This window comes from Acanthaster planci, linkage group LG16 (assembly GCF_054643075.1).
Source record: "Acanthaster planci isolate LZ-2023a linkage group LG16, COTS_SCS, whole genome shotgun sequence".
NCBI lineage: Eukaryota > Metazoa > Echinodermata > Asteroidea > Valvatida > Acanthasteridae > Acanthaster > Acanthaster planci.
Genome location: NC_141792.1, coordinates 5,569,637 through 5,588,725, shown reverse-complemented (window position 1 = coordinate 5,588,725; position 19,089 = coordinate 5,569,637). Strand labels below are relative to the sequence as shown.

Below are 19,089 nucleotides of genomic sequence, written 5' to 3'. Positions count from 1 at the left end.
GCGGTATCCGGTTCGTAAGTGTGACGCCACTTCAGTTTAAACCACGCCCACTGCACATGCAGACACACGACCATCGCTGGTACGTTAGTTTGCGGTAAATTGCCGTTATTTTTTCTTTTGATTTTACGTGTCGAGTTATCCTGAAAGACTCTTCCACCCAAATTTGCAGCCTGAAAAGTCTGAATTTAGCAAACCTTTATGTATTTTGTGTCTTGACTCCTTACTTTCAATCGTCTAATCTTATTAAGAATTGAAGCTGACACATACAGCCTCGTTTTGAAACGCGAAAATGCGCAGATCCACGCTAAAAGCGTCGTATTGGCGTTGAAGTCACCCATTATGTAAACAGCTCCCCTCCTTTACTAATTTATCCAGGCAAGAATGAAAGCACCAGTCAAATGTGTCAAAAGAAGTACCAGGAGCCCTGTGGACATTTCCAAAAATCAAGGTGCAAGCACCGTCTTGCTGAATTTCAGTGAAAATGGATTTGAAGTCATCAGGTGCAGAAGGTATCAAGTCTTCACGGCATATGATGCAAGATATGGAGCGAAGAGAACCCCCCCCGCCTTTGTGTTGGTCATTGTTCGATCGGAATTTCAGGAATTCTTTACAGACTTGTGGGGGGGGTGTTAGGTAACAATAGTCTACAGTGTGTATAGGGACTGGACATGTGGGGGGGTACCCATCGACCCCATATCGTGTACGGTATCCTTCACGGATGCGAAAATTCAACGAGGAGCTTACAAACATGGCAACCCCTCCACCATGTCGTGTTGACCTGGACGAATGGACAAGATGGTAGTTGTTCATATGAACGTAAGACGGAGGGGCTTCCTTGAACCAAGTTTCTGTGAAGCCGTAAACAGAGAAGGAATGGTTAAGTGTAGCAAGACAGTCTTGTATGTCAAATATATGTCTACGGAGACTCCTAGAATTCATGTAGAAGATGGGAAAACGTACCCGGAGTAGTAGAATTATTGAAATCGTTACACTCAAGATAATTACACTCATTATCATTCACAATAAAATCACAGTCTTCATCATTAGACATATTTCGAGCAAATTGTGAAAACACAAACATAAGATATATCAGGGACTAACACAAATACACAAAACGATCAAAATTGTCAGGCTGGTCTCGAGAAGAAGAAAAAAAACGATAAAAAGCCAAAAAGTACAATACACTGTGACGTTTCATGAGGTCATTTAACGTGAAGAAATAAACCATTCTCAATGGAAAGAAATGTAAAGTACAGTGAATAAATGTAGGTCAAATAAACAAAAAAATAAAAGATGTACAAAAAGCAGAATGCAATAATGTAATATTGCAAAAAGTTACATGTGGCAAAATGAAGAGGAACTCTCCAGGAACTCATCATCAAAAATCCAGCTGGAAGGAGTTATCCCAGTTGGGGAAGAAGGAGCATTTTCCTTATGTTTCCTTAACCACAGTAGAATAAAGGAATGTCCACACTTTGTATGTAAAACAGATGTGGGTGTACTTGCTGCGTTCCAAGTTTAGTACCAAACACTGAACTTGTTGGGAGGGAGTGAACAGAGCTGGGTAACATGGGCATTGGATGGTGAATGAAAAAAAGTAAATTGCAAAATAAAATGACTTCTGACCATAGCTGTTTATTGAAAATTAAGGTTTATGACAAAAATACTTTAAACTTAATTTGTAACCAGGAGTGTTTAAAATGTTAAATTATTTTGTAATCTTCCTCATTGCATTTACCACCAAATGTCCATTTTTTTTTGGTTAAATTATTCTCTTCTAGCCAGTTCAAAATCTGGCTCTGAACTTGGTACTTGAGAACTACTGGACTATAACATTGTGAACACAAGGATAAAACACATCGGCTTCCAGTATTTTCTTAAAAAAACAAACATTTGAGAACTTACTTTTTATAAATCTGCAGGAAATATGAGGGGAAACAAATACTATTACAGCTAATGCCTAGCTTGTTCAGCTTTGTCACAAAATAGATTTATTCTTTTCCACAACAAAACCTCCTCTTGGCAAACACTGCAAACTATGATTCACCTTGCTTCTTTCTTTTACATTTGTGCATCCTCTTCCGGAAAAATAACACCTTTTCAACATTCCAGGTTTGTTTTACTAAATGATAAAATGAGGGGAAGTGTCATGAACAAAGCAGTAGTACAGTGTCTAATAAAGTATTTCTTATCCAAGCCCTGTTAAAATAATTTTCGGCTTGCATTCCTTTTTACTGAGAGGAGTCTCGTTTCTTGCTTTGCAAATACTATTTTCAATACATGTACATGTGTTTCTTGCAAATTGAAAAACATACTGTGTTGAACTATACTGCGTGTTGAACCAGTTATTCTGAAGAAACTCAGTTTTACAAAGTTCTGTATTTGATATTAACAGTTTCGAAACAATACCGCTGAAACGTACCAGTAATTCATGCTAAAACATCGCTATAGGACAGACAAAAATGTAAATAGGGCCTATTCAGCATCCAAATCAACGGGGCTAATCACAATGAAACAGCCAAAAGGAAAGAGGGCGCCAAACCATTAGCGGAGAAGTTAGCTTTCAAACTTGATTTTATACCTACTAAAAAGGAAATCCAAAAACATAACTCAAAAGAACAAACTTGGAAAAATATATCTCGTAAAAAAGATCTGTTTCCAAAAATAGAAAGTGTTTCTACATATGGATCTCATAAGAACAAACTGGAGAATAAATGTCGTTAAATCCTCGTAAAAATTAAGTTGGATAAAGTTTATATCATAAAAAAAGAACTTCGAAAAAAAACAAACTTAAATTTTTGAAAATATATACATGCATTTGGATGGCACTATGGGGCTTTCGTATTTCTTCAAGAGTTTCAAAGGTATCTTTTTAGATTCATTCTAGAAAAGAATAAATAAATGTTACTATATACCAACAGTTTTCATTTTGCAAACACTCGTTTACCACTTTGTGACATATACAGTAAAGATGCAGGCATGTAAGGTCCATAGGTCATCTTAAAATAGCTCTAAGCCAACCGGGATTACAGAATATTTGCATATCTACAATATAACCTTGCAACCATTTATGACTACCACACAAATATTACAAAGGGAACGAAAGCGATAAGAATTTAAAAATAGAATCTGAACTTTGTAAACCAGTAGAGCATGCAGTGACATTAGAATGAACGTGCAACTGAGATATGCAAAAGCTCCTCGTAGCATCAGTTATTTATGCTTCGTATTCGTGGAGAGTTCGTGAACCTTTCCTGAAAAAGGAATTGATATCCATGAATGAATATGTTTTTTAAAGCAAGGAGGAAATACATAGCAGGTACTGTTAAGGTTTCAGGTCGTCTGCATCGAGTCGAGTTTTACTTTCGGAATGTCCGTGTGAAGTCCATTGTACCAAGGTGCATTCAGTACGACACTTAACATGATTACTATTGGCTCTATGGTGTTTTGTGATCATGCCGAACAGGTAAGAACTCGGTCAATATCCGTGTGCTTTTTGTGCCAAACTTTACCCGCCCGCTTAATGTTGCATATTGTGTCAACTCTCTGTCCTCTTCCCTGGTCATTCTTCTCTAAATGTACCACTCTTGTGATGTCATCCTATTCAGTAAAGTGTCGATTATTCTTATAGATTAAACGTGAATTAACAGACACAGAAAAAAACACGACGTTAAATTACAACGTAACACATGGTGAGAAATGCTCTCAAAAATAGAGTGTTGTAGACGTTCAATACGGTTAACACCCCATTTTTAGATTTGACCCGGTAGTATTTTCTGTTGAGATAGCGATTTTCAGTTAAAGTGAACCGCTCCATACGTTGCAAAAGTCGTGGTATTTTCTTATGTACTTTCATATAATGATAAATGCTCTGTACACTGTAGACGTTCCAGAGTTTGCTTGTATTTTGGCTCTGTGTTTTGTTTTGTTTTGTTTTGTTTTGTTTGGGGTTCTGATGTGTGTTGAGCTTTTTCGATATTCGAATTACATATTTGTGAGGAATCAGTTAACAAAAACTTTTGAGATCCTCCTAGTCTCAATAAGCTTTAATTAAAACGATAAATGAATTGCTTGTTGAAAGGAATGTGAAAGTGCGATAGTTATATCCTGGAAGTTTAACAAAAAGGAAACAATTGGAAGTCTGTCGCCCGTAGGTTTTTGTTCAAAGTACTTGGGTTGTTTACCAACCACGCCATCAATTCAGGGCAAAATGTCTGTGCCCTGCTTGTCTTAAAAAAAACTCACATATTTATAGCAAAGTTGCACGCCAGTTAAAAGCAAAAACTGTAAAATATGCCGTGAATCGTACATTTTTAAAAGTTAAGGAGAAACCTTTTGAGTCGTTTCTCTTACTTAAACCACGTCCCTTCTCCCACTGTTGTTGTCCATATTGTACAAAAGAACAAAAAGGCTTTACTGATGCTGTGAGAGCCGTGAGATGAATTCCATCATTTGTCCAGCGTTGGCTAGCTATGGTATTTGCATGTACATGAAGCTTTAGGCTGGGTGCACAACTATTTTTTTATTCACAACAACACGTGCTTTACACGAAGTTACACAAAGACATGCAGTCGACACCATCGGTGTATCGCACGGCACACACACTTTCAAAGGGATTTATATCTATATGTAAGTTACGGAAATATGCTAAATTTAAGTTGGCAAAGGCTGTACGGAGTTGGGGACCTTTTACACCACGAAGAAGCAAGTCTCTCGAATGACTGATTTGAGAACTACAGTCCACTGTCTCTTCAAATGAAGATTACGTTTACAGCCTTGGAAGTACATGCTTCCTCTTTGATATCCCTCAAAATACATGCATTTAAAATATCATCTCATTCATCTGGGAAGTATGATACGTAGGTTTCTTAACTATTAATCTGTTTTGCAAAATTGCACATTTCACATGAATTGTGATTGTTGAAGTTGTTTTTAAAAATTTTTTAATAATACGGAAAGAGTTAAAAATGACGTTTAAACGAAAGTAAAGTGGCTAAATGTGAATTTTAAAATAAATACACAAAGCAAAATGATAAAAATATACCTAACAGTTGGAAAGTAAATCTAAATTAAAATGTAAAAAAAAACAGATGAAATAAAACTAAACTAGAAAGGGTATGTAAAACTGAAGGAGACACATTAAATACATTGTGAATTATGTGTACAAAATACCTATGATTTTCTTTAGAATTATATCGCAACGACGATTGAGAAGGAGCTTCTTGCTTCTAACAACCATAAATTATCTTTCACTCGGATGAGAGTACAGTATAATTATACATACATGTATACAGGATTTATTAACTTGTTTTGCTGCCCGATCTGTCAATTTGACTAAATAGTAGATTAAAGCCAATACAAGTAATATTCTTGTATTGGCTTAGTCTACATCCCCTGGTTTATGATTTCGTACCTTAACAGAAGATTTCGAACCAGGGTTGGAAAAAATTGCATCTGAATCAAAGAAAAATTATTTTATTGAAGATTTTAATATTAATCTACTAAGAGTGAAACTCACTCTGGCACGAAACCTGTTATCAGTTTTGGAGCAAAGGCTTTGATTCTTAAGGCTAAAGCCAAGGCTCTGACTTTCAAAGCAAAAGCCAAAGCCCAGGCTTTGAGCCCCTTAATTTAAGGCTAAGGGGCCGTCCATAAAGTCCCCCCACGCAAGGCGTACGCAGTGGTTCCCGCCCCCTTCCCCGTAACATACGCATTCCACATCTGTTGACTTCTCGGGGTGCCTTGCTTTAGCATCATTAAATGTCACAGTACATTGTACACCTACTGTTGTACTGTTATTCGCACGCTGCCTCCAAATCCTTAAATAAATGACCAAAGTAGGCCTAATAGCGACTGGAAAATATTTACTTGATGTTAAAAAAGATATTGTTGAATAAAAACAAACAAATGATCCCGGTGCCTTTTTTCTCCTTTGAGCGTAGAGAGCACCTGTAAGTTTCCGGAAGACGCTGCCAGTCTTTACGCAATGGGAACGTTGCGGTTTACTAATAATGGGTGTTGACACGGGAGTATAAATGGTGGGGTGGAAGATGAAGGATATTGTGTTTGAATTTCGACGCACAAAAGCTGATTCTGGCAGTTATTTGTAGAAGAAAAGTGTATTGATATGATGAAGATTCATTAAAGACAACTTTCTGGTTTGCAGACGGTATGCACTAGCTTACCCCCCCTTCTCTGTAAGCATGGTGTACGTAATGGTACACCCCTTTCGTGGACTTTATGGACGACCCCCCCCCAGGCCAAGGCTTAACCCTCAAGGCTAAGGCCAAGGCCCCCAAGTATAAAACTATTACATGTACTAATACAGTATAGGTCTACCCTAAAGAAACACAGCTTAAAGCAACATTTATATTTTCCAAAAATAATTACAAGGGAAATTGTTTTGGTATCGAGTTATCCAAGTTAAAAATGCAATTATTATTGTATTAAAATGCAATTAGCCCATCCAAGAGCAAACCTGAAAGAACTGATATCTGCAACAAGAAATAGCCTGTTACGTATTGATCTTCTAATAATCTTTCCTTACAAGAAATTTCTCACATCAGAAGAACAATTATGTATTCACGTCTTGAAGACACAGACTTCTACGGAAGTGTTTAATGGCCACCTGCAAAAAACAAATCGAGATACTATCTTGCCGCGGCGAGATAAATCGTTGAATGGGTATCTCGCCGCAGCGAGTTACTTTATAAGATCCCGCCGCAGCGAATATTTCAATAGTTTCAGAAGTCCTATTCAGGGTGCCATTTTCAAATGTATTTTTAGGGTGAAATGCAGAGAGATTTGTTTTTGATTGCTAATTGGAACAAAAGGGAATGTTACATTTCAGCCAAGCTCGAATTCCAACACAAAAAACACGCAAAAGAAATCCCTTTTGGGGGCATGAATGTCTTTATCCGGAAGTGGAGTAGACTACGTTGACTGTCTGGTAGACTGTCTTTTGAAAGGATTACGGTGCCTTTTAGTTTTTATTTTAAATAATCCTATTTACATAAACACCGCGAGGGGGGACCCTGAAAAGAACGGAAAAAATAAAAAGATAACAGCCAAAGAAGTGAAAATGAGAAATGAAATAAATTGAACCTCTTCCCGCACTTAAATGTTTCAACTAGACGCCCCCCCCCAAAAAAAAACTGACAACTCCCTTGTATTTTTTTAGCCAATGTGTTTTGCCATTTGGACCAAACCTCGATGTTGATACCATTCTGACATTAAAGTCAGCTATAATTGAGGAGATTTCAGCAGGAAAAAGAAAAATGAAGTGAAGGTGAAAGGAAAACGAACCCATTTTTTATCAACTGGATTGAATCCCCCAGTCTCTTTGACCTCACATCAATGCGTTCACTTGTCACAAATCACCCATGCAGCGCAGGGCGTTGTTAAAATTTTACATCAATTTTTGTTCCAATTAGCAATGTTAAACGAAATCTCATGAAACCATTTCATCCTAAAGATACATTTGAATACAGTGCGCTGAATATGACTTATGAAACTATCGAAATATTTGCTGCGGTGGGATATCAATTTGAAGCCGCTGCAAGATCTTATAACTCGCCGCGGTGAGATACACATTCAACATTCATCTAGCCGCGGCGAGATAATAACTCGCAGAAGCCTGTGTCTTCAAGACGTGAATACATAATTTTCTCCTGATGTGAGAAATTTCTTGCAAGGAAAGATTATTAGAAGATCAATATGTAACAGGCTATTTCTTGTGGCAGATATCAGTTCTTTCAGGTTTCCTCTTGGGTGGGTCCCAAGTTCCAAACCAAACTTGGACTGCCAGGAATACTAACATTTTAAAAACCACTTGGCCTTTCTCCAATTACAGGCCTTGGAACCTTCCAGCGGTGTCTTGGTCACTCGTACGACTGCATAATGACTAAATGGAAAGAACTTGTGGTCTGTTTGTTGGTGTCAGTGTTGCTTTACAAGTTATCTCCATCGGAAATGTCACTTCAGCAAATTGGCTGAACTATCATCGGGAAGTGGTTGAATTTGAAACTACCATAAGTAGTAACTTTTATTCCATCTGACATGGCGGACCCGGAAATGGTTACCCAAAAAGAGCGAAGTAGACAGATTGACAGGTATCTGAAGGATGAGAAGAAGAAATACGACGATTATGTAAAGAACACGATGAAACTGCTTCTTGTTGGTAAGTGGACAATCTACCTGGCAATCTGGCATTACAAGGCTAACCGAATCGCTGGTTGACTTCACTCAGGTAATACACACAATGCATACCCATTGGTGCGTATGTCCCGAATCGTATTTTTTTCGCCCCTCTGCTGATTATATTGACCTCGTTTGCTTTATTTTGCTTTTTAATTTTTATTTTGTGCATCAAAAAATTAGATTAGAGAGTGATATTGTTGTGACAATTTTAGATTTTTGTAGGAAAAAAAATAAAACAAAACAAAAAACAAAACGCTCGACAACCTAGAGAATTTGAGAAAATTACTAAAACGTTTTAAAACGTGAACATTTTCTGGAACCACTACTTTCCGCCAGTCCCATTCGTTCTTTGCACGCTACTGCCAAAGGCATGCAGAGCCTCAAACCGGCTGCTTGTAAAAAAAATCCGTGGAAATTGCTTTGTCCAGTCGCAGGAGAACTAACGCACTGAGCACGGGCAAAATTACATAAGCAACATACACAGGGATCACTGAACCTGCTATATTTATTGTGAAAAGGCGCTTTCCATATGTAAGTATTTGGATGCGTTGTGTGCACAATGCCTTCATGCGTTTCACTTCCACGGACACAAAAATCGACTCATTAGCATAATACACGGCGTGTGCGTTGCGTTCGTCAAATTGCCCTGAGAGCGATTTTAACAGATAAGCAACGCTTGGCGCAAGTGTTGACGAGCAGATGGAAAGGCGCGTTAGCTAATTAGGCCCCCCTCCAAAAAAGGTCTTGTGGTTTCTGGTCGGCGTCGCCATAGACCTGCGCATCGGCAAATATATATGTATGTGGCATAAAACGGTGTTTAAATGCTGCCAAACTTTCTTGATCGACAGGAATACTGCAACTGCGTAATTGTAACGTGTTTTAGATGGGTACAGTTGAGTAATATGTACAGTAAAGGAGTCCCTTTGGGGCCAATATATTTAGTCGGGCACTCTTTTGCAGATGACGTCATTTCTGTATTATACATTTACACCTGGGAATCGGACAACGAAGTAGCCTTACATAATATGCAAGCTGAAGACGCTTTTAAAAACAGTAAATAGTGAGGGGGCAGTCTTTTTCAGTGTTGGTAGCGGCGTGGAGTGGTCCCCGTCCCTATTATCTATAAGACATCTGGAGACTATACATATGGACAGGAACCAGTCTAGTAGTGGTGGTACGTACCAACCCATGCAGTCGCAATGGACATCGTGCGTTACACGAACATCATTTCCAGGGGAAAAATGTGAGGGGAAGACATAATAAAAAAAATTCCGCGTATCAACACCACTTTTAGAGCCAGCCCTGACCAGAAACTGGAGAAGTTTTCGGTCGCAGTGCGCATATATGCACTTGAATTTGTATGCATGCGCATACAAACTTAACCTCATAAAATAAACATATAAAAGTCCTTGTGCATTCCTACCGGACAGGTAGTTGCGATAGGACAGTGACCAACTCTTTCCTAAAGCTGTTTTTCGTCCTATGGGAAGTATTTGGCGCATGCAGAGAAACACCAGTATAACTTGCAGTGTCCCTCGATATTTGCTTTTTCAAAAATTACATGTAAAATGTCGATAAGTCGAAGCTCAGGGGAATGGACGAAAAGTTCGAGTTATCCGACGTTCGAGTTATCGAAAGTTACTCGCTTCAGTGCACATGCAACCGTACTGGCTTACGGCAGTTGGCCTGCAAGCTGAGTCGCGCACGAAGTGGATTTTTGGCTATCCCTACTTTGCAAGTTTTCCTCAAACATCTTTATTAAACATATTTTTATGTGGTACATTAATAAACAATAAACCAATGGAGTTATGTACCGGTACCTGTGTCTACGTCTTGAGAATTCATTCATTTGCTTTGATCGGTCTGTTACCCCATAACCCAGCGCGCGGGCAAGTCGGTCAGGGTTTCCGTGCTGGGTCACGTGATACATGTACAAAGCGCTTGAGTGCGCATCATTCGTGCCTGATTTAGGCTGCTTCCGAATCTCTTGTCTAGAGCTAGGTCTTGGTATTCACTCCATTGGAAATACATGGAGACGCGCAGGCAATAGACCTAGCCGTAGCTCTGGAAGCCCGTTTTGGACACGGCTTTATTTTACGGTTACGGTTGATGCCCACCCAGTGCTTGTCGACATGACAATAGCAGTCCGTGTGAACATGCTCGGTTCATCAAAGAAAAGTCATGTGCGTGATAGTAATGACTCATAATGAAGGCAAGCGTTCTTTTATCACTTTTTATTCATCGTTCTTCAGTGTGTTTTTTTTAACTGGCCTGCCAAAACTTCGAGATAAGCGGCTTAAGTGGTATTGACGTTTCGAGTTACGGATAGTTTATTGTACATAAAGGCCTATTCTTTTGTCGGGAAAACAGAAAGACGTCGAGGTAAACGGAGTTCAGACTTATGGGGCTTCGACTTATCGAGATTTTACTGTATGTCAATATAAACTCAAGTTACTTTATAAGAAACACTGATTGATATTTCCTGTGTGAGTGTTCTGCATTTAGTGCATGGATGGAAGAAGAGTAATTCAAGCAAAAAGAATTCAGGGGTAATTCGATCCATAGGTATGGACAAAGAACGGACTGAGGCATAAAAAAACAATCATTTTTAAGGGTGTGATGGCAGGACAGAGATTGTAATATAATACATGTAGCATTGTATTGACGAGGAATCTGTGTCGTCGTTCCTACAATATTCTAATTTAATTGTTAACTTTCTAGTCCTGGGCAGAAATAGAATGAGACCTTAAAAACATATTATATGAACATTTCGGCTGTGGAAAAATTAGGAGGTTAGGCTACTTATCTAATATCACAAATTGAAACCTCCGTCATTCTCTATCCGATATTTGGTCTGATAATATAGAATCCAACGGTTCGTTTAATACATTGGTTATCCTTTAGCGCGTTCACCGGGCCGTCATTATTGCAAGCACAGCGCCAAAGTTATACCCCGGCCTGCACTTTTAGACGGGACGTGTTTGTGCGAAGAACAACCGCTAGCTGATTGGGTGGGAAAATGCAATCTGGATACATGATATGTACTATTATTATTATAATAAAGGACAATAAATTTGGAAGTGGAATTTTTACTAGGTTGAAGTAATGCGACAGGAGAACAAGTCGCTGAACGGTTTTTGATTTCTTAAACGAAATACATCCTCCCGAAGGCAAAAGGGACAAAGTGTTGTGTACATGCGCTCGGCGAACATTAGGTGAATCGTAAAAAAGTTCCGAACTTCGGGTTGCATTGGGCCCAACACTGTAACAAAGATCGGATGCCCTCTGGATTCGGAGGAAATGAGATTTCATATGAAATAAGTGTATCGAACTCAAAACCTGCGATTGTTTTATGTTGGGCATTCCAACGTTGAGCATAATGTTGGGAAATGCACTGGAAATTTCAAAATGCTCTGTTGTAAATAACATTAAACGCTCAACTACCAAAATGCATTGAACTTCTCCAAAAACATGTACCAATCGGTTTGACTCTAATTCTGCTTCGTACATAAAGGCCACGCACGTTTTGGCTGACCTGTCTCGAAAAAAAGAGTGATAATTATCTTTGATTTTCACAAAATTGGTTTCAAAAGCGTCGGCTTGTGGGGAAACACACACACGTAAGTGTGTATTTGCCTACAACTGGGGACCCCCTATCATTCCTCTTTTGTTTGTACTTCAACTTTTTTAGAAGACCACCCATATGTTTTGTACACAGTTGTCAATCGGGGACCCTCTGTCAATCGGGGACCTTATTGTCCTCTATTGTTCAAGGTCCCCAATTGAATGCAGAAACAAACTCACGCACACCCCAAACCAACACCGCACTGCGGCGACATATAACGGGTCGGGGGGGGGGCAATTTCGCCCTGCTCTTTTAAGGTAAAATGTGTCAGTTTAATGTATCAGAGTTACTCATTTTCGAACATGAATTGGAAGAGAGTGGTATGAAATAGTTCTGTATAAAAATAGGAGTTTCAGAGCATAGACAACAGCATAAAAGAAAGTGAGAATAACATCTAATCAATGTAAGAAACTCTTTTCCCCCCAAAGGTAATATCTTCGAGCTTTGTACCTTTGTATTAGGCGCTGGTGAGTCCGGGAAAAGTACCATCGTAAAACAGATGAAAATACTGCATCAAGGTGGATATGATGACGAGTAAGTAATAAAGATGTAATAAGACCTCTTCGATCAGTGCTGATATCTTAAGGATATTTTGCAAATATACATTGTTATCTCTCTTATCATGTTATCATGATATTTTCGCCTGTGCAAGTAATCAGCAGTTGTTTTAAGTAAAACACACTTTAAAATGTATGCAGTCATAATGGAAAATGGCTCTGGATTTTGAAATTCTTAAGTTAAATTGAAGCTCTTGTTCTCTCGTTTTGTGGATTATGACCCAACTCTGTAAAAAACAACGCCAATTATAAACGGTCGTTGCGTTAACTGTAAACATGTAACCGTTTAAAATTCAACTTTTTTTGGGGGGGGGACAATAAACGTGTCTGGGTGTTCAGAAAGTGTTACCACCCGATACGTGTTTTTTTTTTGGTCTTGTTATTAACATCTTAATGTGTCATTGTGTCTAAATTTACCAACCATCAACTCAACACGTTTGTGTTTAGAAAATAAACGCTACAACGTATTTACCTTTGGATTATTACATCAACACCACAACACGTTCATAAAGAGTGGCCAAGAATACGTTTAAAAGGTGCTAAAGCATGAACGTTTGTTTTAACATGGAAGTTTGTCAAAGTAAGATGGCCGACATGACCAACTACGCCTGCATCTAAAAATGTTTCTTTCAGGCAATCCAGCGGGGCTGGAAAGATATTGTTCAATTGTATTTTGGATGTCATAATGTCAAAAAGTTGGTGTGTGTGTGGTCCGGGGAGGGGGGACATTGCAAGCCATTGTGTGTTATGTAAAGTGCATCCCAAAAATTAAACACATGAAATCAAACAGCTTCCACCCAGACGCAGACTTGATGACAAGTCGTAAGATTTTGATTCCATTGGTAAGGCTCTAGTATAAAATAAGAAACATAATTGGTCGAGTTCCGTCTTGTCTAACGACTAGTCGGATACGTAGACCAGTTCACTAATATAGGTTTTCCTGGCAAATTTCGCACTTCTTTCATTTAATTTTTTATGAAAGTTCAATTTCGTCAAAGAGGGGTCAATCGCCTCAATGTCGATTCCAATATCGAAATAACACCATTTGAATCCAATTTCAGAGCATTGTAATTCACGAGAAACAAAAATCTTATTCGTCCTATTTATCGTCATTTTATCTCCTTCAAGGAAGGGTTAAACATTGGAAAAGTAAAATTCAATTTCTTTAGTGACAAGAAAAAGCTGAAACGCAGCACTTACATTTCGAATTTCATGCGATCTCACCGAAGTTGTATGATAAAAGCATGTAACTGAATGATCATTACAAGAACGGCCAGATGATGACTGGTAACTTGTCTTTCATATATTAAATTCTTCAAACATGCCACAAGAACAATTTTGCATTTCCAATTCCGTGCCATTCCAGAAGTGAGACGAAAATGACGATAAATATGAAGAATAAGATTTTTTCGTGAATTACTGGGCCATGAAAGTGAAATCTTGTGATGTTATTTCGAAATTGGATTCAACTTTTGGTTAAGTGACCCCCGGGAAACCTATACATTCTTGTTTATGTGCTCATGCGCATACAATTGGCCAGGGAAGGCAACGAGCTAGAGCGGCCCATTGAAAATATTCAGAGGCACAAACCTGAAAGTGATTTTCCCACAGTTTCTGTAAACTGCAGAGCCCGAGAGAAAGTGACGTTCAAATTAATGCCCCTTTCCTTTTTGGGTACTGTTGAATAGAACGAATAATGCAGTGACGCATAATTAACGACCAGCAAATGACATGATGGGAATTAATGCAGGATTTGGACAAAATTTATTAGACAACTGAACTGCTCTATTTATATCTACGTGCAGCGCGATACATGTACATGTTGTATGTGTGAGAGATCCTAAGGCACAAAGCTGTGCAAAGGAGAGGATTCACCCATTGACAAGGATGACTTCTATCACCAACTCGAACGTCTAATCACTTGAATACAGGGTACGAGAGCGTAGTGGACGTTTCCACTCTGGCCAACCAAACGACAACTCGGCACGCCTTGTCATTATGTGCTCCCTTACCAATCTATCAGTCGTCGGTTCCTGCTTTAGATGGAAGGAAATCCACCACTGCACATGGCTGTCCAACGATGGTAACAGTGGGAAGGAGACCGACCACATCCTGACTACAGACTGCTCACTCTTTTTCTCTCATTGAGTTAACAAAGGAACTCAGGCCCCAGCGAACACTGATCAGAGGCTCATTATTGGCACAGTCAAAATTCAGGCCTATCGGAAGTTGCCAAAATCAAGCTGGACACCAGATCTCTCATAGATAGCTCTAGCATAGCAATAGATTACAACAACGCTGTGAGCCAAAGAAAAAAAATTGAAGCTCTTTGGCGCACTCAGAGCCGACCCAGGAACTGGTTGGTCTGCTCTCCGGTTAGCCAGCCTTTCTGCTGCTTCAGACACAATCAGCACCTGCAGGCATAAAAAGTGCCCCTGGCTGACCGACGAAACTCTGGATCTCCTCGAACAGAAACGCAATGCACATCTTCGCGGCGAAACAGACAGACTAAAAAGTTTTTTTTCAAAACTAGAGCTAAAAATGATCTTGAGTTTTATAAAAGGCTTGCTGATGACGCCGAAGAACGGCTGCGCTGGAACAACTTGCACCCATCTTTTCAGGCCCTTCAAGCGTATGCGCGACCCCCCACAAGGAAACTCCACCTCACATGTAGTTAAGGCCGACGGCGCCACATGCAAATCAGTCATGGAGACTCTAGCCCGCTGGTGTGAGCACTACTTGTACATGCGTTCTCTCGACCATCCCCTGCCATGCCCTGCTTGGACCTCACCGCACAGGCAAAAGCCACATTGTGGTGGTTGAACCTCCACCACATCTCTCCTTCGACGCTCCGAGTCCTAATCTGTCTGACGTGCGCCGAGCCATCAGAAACTCAAGACGGCATACCTCCTGAATTGATTAAGTGAGCAGATGCCCCAATTAGCGCGGCTTTCCATGATCTCTTAACTTGTCCACAGAGTCTCCGGTGATTGGAGGGATGGCATCATCATTTCCTTATACAAAATGAAAGGTTCCTAAAACTAGAGCAGCATTACAGGTCTATCTCGCTGCTCTCGGTAGGTATTCTGCCACATCCTGCTCTCTCGCCTGGAGCCTCTGTTCATCCAACACCGTCACCATCAGCAGTCTCGTTTCACAAGATGCTGGTCAACTATGGACGTAGCTATCTGACTTTCGCTGGAGCTACACTGCGAGTTCGAAAGGCCTCTTCATGTTGCCTATGATGACATCAAGGCAGTATTTACTCGGTAGATCGGTAAGCTCTATGGCAGGCTCTGAAAGTAACTGCAGTTCCACTAAATTTTCTCCATCTGATCCAGGCTGTGCACGAGGGCAGCACGTACACTGTGCGTATCGGCGACTTTTCAACACCCTTCCCCCATACTTCTGGCGTCCATCAGGGCTTAATCCTCTCACCAGCTCTATTCTGCTGTGTCATCGACTTGATCCTAAGTCGCTGCCAGTCTGACCTTGGAATAACTGTCGGAGATAAGCCATTCAAAGACCTGGCCTACGCCGATGATGCCGCCCTGTTTTTAGGAAAACCCCACTAGTGGTCCATTCCTCTCTAGTGATTTGAGGAAGAAGCTGGAACGACGGCCATGCTCGTGTTCTGGGCAAAAACGAAGATCCTGAACTGCCCCGGCCTCGTACATGTATTTCTGAAGGAATTGTTTTCTCTGCGGGTACATGTATTGATAGGTGCTTTATTACAGGTGCATACACTTCACACGGGGTTCAGTTAGGGTGGTTTGTCATTTTAATAAAATCACTTGATTTAAATTTCTTATTCAAATCCAACTTTAGTAACAGAAGAAATAAATAAAAGAAAACACACGTGCAGTTAGTTTGCTTGCTTTTGAACTGATAATTGAGAAAACTTGATTCCTATCTTGACGAAAAAAAATCGAATTAAAAAGGAATCTGATTTAAATCCATAATAGCTGATTTTGTTTTTCAAATTGTTTTTAAATTAAAAAATCGCAACCCTGCAAGTTACTCAGAACAAATTATTTGAGTTTATTTTAAAGATGGGTTCTATAGATCTCATGTTCGCCAAACAGAATTGGACCAGTTCGGCATGCTGAGCATCGCTGATTGTGTTACACATCTTAAGCTGAACCATACACATAAAATTTTTCATGAAATGACACCACTATCTGTGTCATTTAGGCAGGTTTCAGACATGCATTGTAATTCTACCAGGGATGGTTCAACCAATTTTGTACTTCCAAAAATAAAAGGGCCAGATAGAGTGCATTTCATTTTATAGTGTATACTCCTGTGTAAAATCTACTACCTAATAGTACCAAATGCCGCTAATCATGATCAATTTATAAGAGCAACAAAAGCCATCCCCCTCTCAGTCTAATCTTTCAAACGGTCTGTTGATCCCCTGTATGCACTTTTTTCCAAGCAATTATAAATATCATTTTGTATTGTACGTTTACTTGTGTTCTTAAGGACCCCAGTGGAAACAAGACATGTTACTAACAACTTTTCGGATTTATTTTTTGCCAAGATAGAATGAAAAAAATACAAACAACCCTCGAAACGTTATAGTAGTTTCGGGGAAAAAAGCAAACTCTGTGCCTTATACTTCTCTTTCGTATGTTCTAAATTGTGTGCTTTTTTAATTTGATTTGGCACTTTTTGAGTGAAAATTAAAACGTGCCTTGTGAAGTTCGCAATACTAACAGGAGTGCCTAATTCCTTGGTGACTATGCCTATTTCCTTATACTGTGTACACATTCACTCAACATTACATCCGATTTTATCGGTCTCCTGGGTAATAACCCGGGTATTTCAACAACAAATTTATTTGCTCTAACATCAAATCATCTGCTTTATAACCTGTTACAGGGAAAGGAGAGAATTTATCCCCATTATCCGTGGAAATCTTAGAGATGCTATACTGGTAAGAAAGAAACTGCTAAGTATTTCAAGCATTTCCCATTCGCTTAAAATTACTGTGAATACTGAACACATCGTTGAATACTTCTACTTTCATGATATAATTATGTTTTCAGTTTTGTGAATGTATTTCAAGCAGGAAAAACTGCCCAAGGATACCATCATCAGGGCCACAAGAGTGATAATTGTTCAAGTATATTTCCCTGTTGAAAATCCTCATATATTTTAGACTATTACTGGCAGTATGCAAACTCTGCAGCCAACAATACATCTCAGCGATCCTACTCTCAAGCCTTGCCTCGATTATATGCTAGATCATGCATCTCTTCCAGATTTTCAGTACACAGAGGTATGGTATGTTCAATTTTTGACATTGTGTCTGACTTTCACAGTCAAGGGCATACATGTATCTTTTAAATCCTTTCAAAATTATTAGCCAACCCATCTTTAATATTTTTCGACTTTTCGTGTGGTAAAAATGGATAAAAAAAAGAAAAAAGAAAAAACTTTTGCACTACCATAGAAAAAATCAGCTCAAACAAAGCACCTCAGAACAGATTTTTAACTGTAATTATTAGGAATTCTATTACAAATTCTTAAACAAAGCACCTCAGAACAGATTTTTAACTGTAATTATTAGGAATTCTATAACAAGGCAAAGATGTTGTGGGAAGATGAAGGTGTACAGGAGTGCTACGGACGAGCTAATGAATACCAACTCATCGACAGTGCGGAGTAGTAAGCTATCTTTATTCTAAATTATAAAAATATAACAACGAAATTCCAAGTCTTGCTTTATTTTCTCACTATATATCGTCTTCATTTTGATTTTGTTGCCGGTGATTTAAAAACAATAGTTCTAGAAATTATGGGTAATATTTTATCTTTTCAAAATCGAAATGGACAAAATGATATGTAGGACCGTACACTTCCAAGTTTAATTCATTTAAGCTAAATATTTTAGCATTTGGTTATTGACATATACTTACTTAGCTATATTTCAAGATGAAAGGTTTTCTGGATTTCTAGAATTTCTTCGGGGGGAGGGAAGGATTGGCTTTCAATAGTTCTTCAGTTTAAGAAGTATGTCCCAACCACTTTTTGTGACAAGTGAAGCAACTGTTCCACAAAGTTGGGAGATAGGATGTGGCCTTGGCTGGTTTGTGTGACTCAGTTACCTAAGTTAATTCTAGGATGTAACAATACTTGAAAATTCACATAACAAGTATTAAAAAAGAAGCAGTTCCTTTAATCCGAGAATAGCCATGATTGCCAATATTTATAGATCCATCTACCTTTGTATCATTGCTTCAGTTTTCTTGATCACATTGATGAGATTCGAGAAGAAGACTATTCACCTTCAAACCAGGTAAATGTCGAACTTCCTTGTTCAAAATAAGATTCATTGAGCATGTGTAATGAGGCTATTCTTATACAGTGCTGCTGTTGCTTAAATGTGAAATATATCAAAATTTGAGATATACAAACACTCGTCAAGTACCCAGGCAATGTTGTGGTATTGTCACATAGTGTATAACTGTGTTGTAAAATCATCAAGTATATATTTTGGAAATTTAACCCTTAGTCTGTTTTATCAAAGAAATAAAAAGGAAACACACTAAAGGTTGGTTAAAAAATGTCCATATACATGTACGTACACCTTTAAAATGGGCTTCCATGTTAGTAAAGTATGTGTCAGTTTTTGCCATTTTGCTGTTTGTTCAAGTTTAAAATTGCTTCAATATATTAGTCGGCAGGACAAACATGTCAAAA

At 38.9% G+C, this 19,089-nt stretch overlaps 1 protein-coding gene across 2 annotated transcripts in view; it reads left to right on the top strand.

Annotated features, from left to right (window-relative positions):
- Window positions 1-3,148: 3,148 nt before the first annotated feature.
- The window catches only part of LOC110985122 (guanine nucleotide-binding protein G(s) subunit alpha-like), a 32,570-nt gene continuing 16,629 nt past the window's right edge, over window positions 3,149-19,089 (top strand). For both annotated transcript variants that reach the window (XM_022245904.2, XM_022245905.2), the window contains exons 1-7: window positions 3,149-3,466; window positions 7,853-8,179; window positions 12,286-12,358; window positions 17,266-17,320; window positions 17,546-17,665; window positions 17,957-18,054; window positions 18,631-18,685. In XM_022245904.2, the coding sequence (XP_022101596.1) occupies window positions 8,059-8,179; window positions 12,286-12,358; window positions 17,266-17,320; window positions 17,546-17,665; window positions 17,957-18,054; window positions 18,631-18,685 (522 nt within the window). In that variant the 5' untranslated portion in view covers window positions 3,149-3,466; window positions 7,853-8,058. The remainder of the gene's footprint in view (window positions 3,467-7,852; window positions 8,180-12,285; window positions 12,359-17,265; window positions 17,321-17,545; window positions 17,666-17,956; window positions 18,055-18,630; window positions 18,686-19,089) is intronic.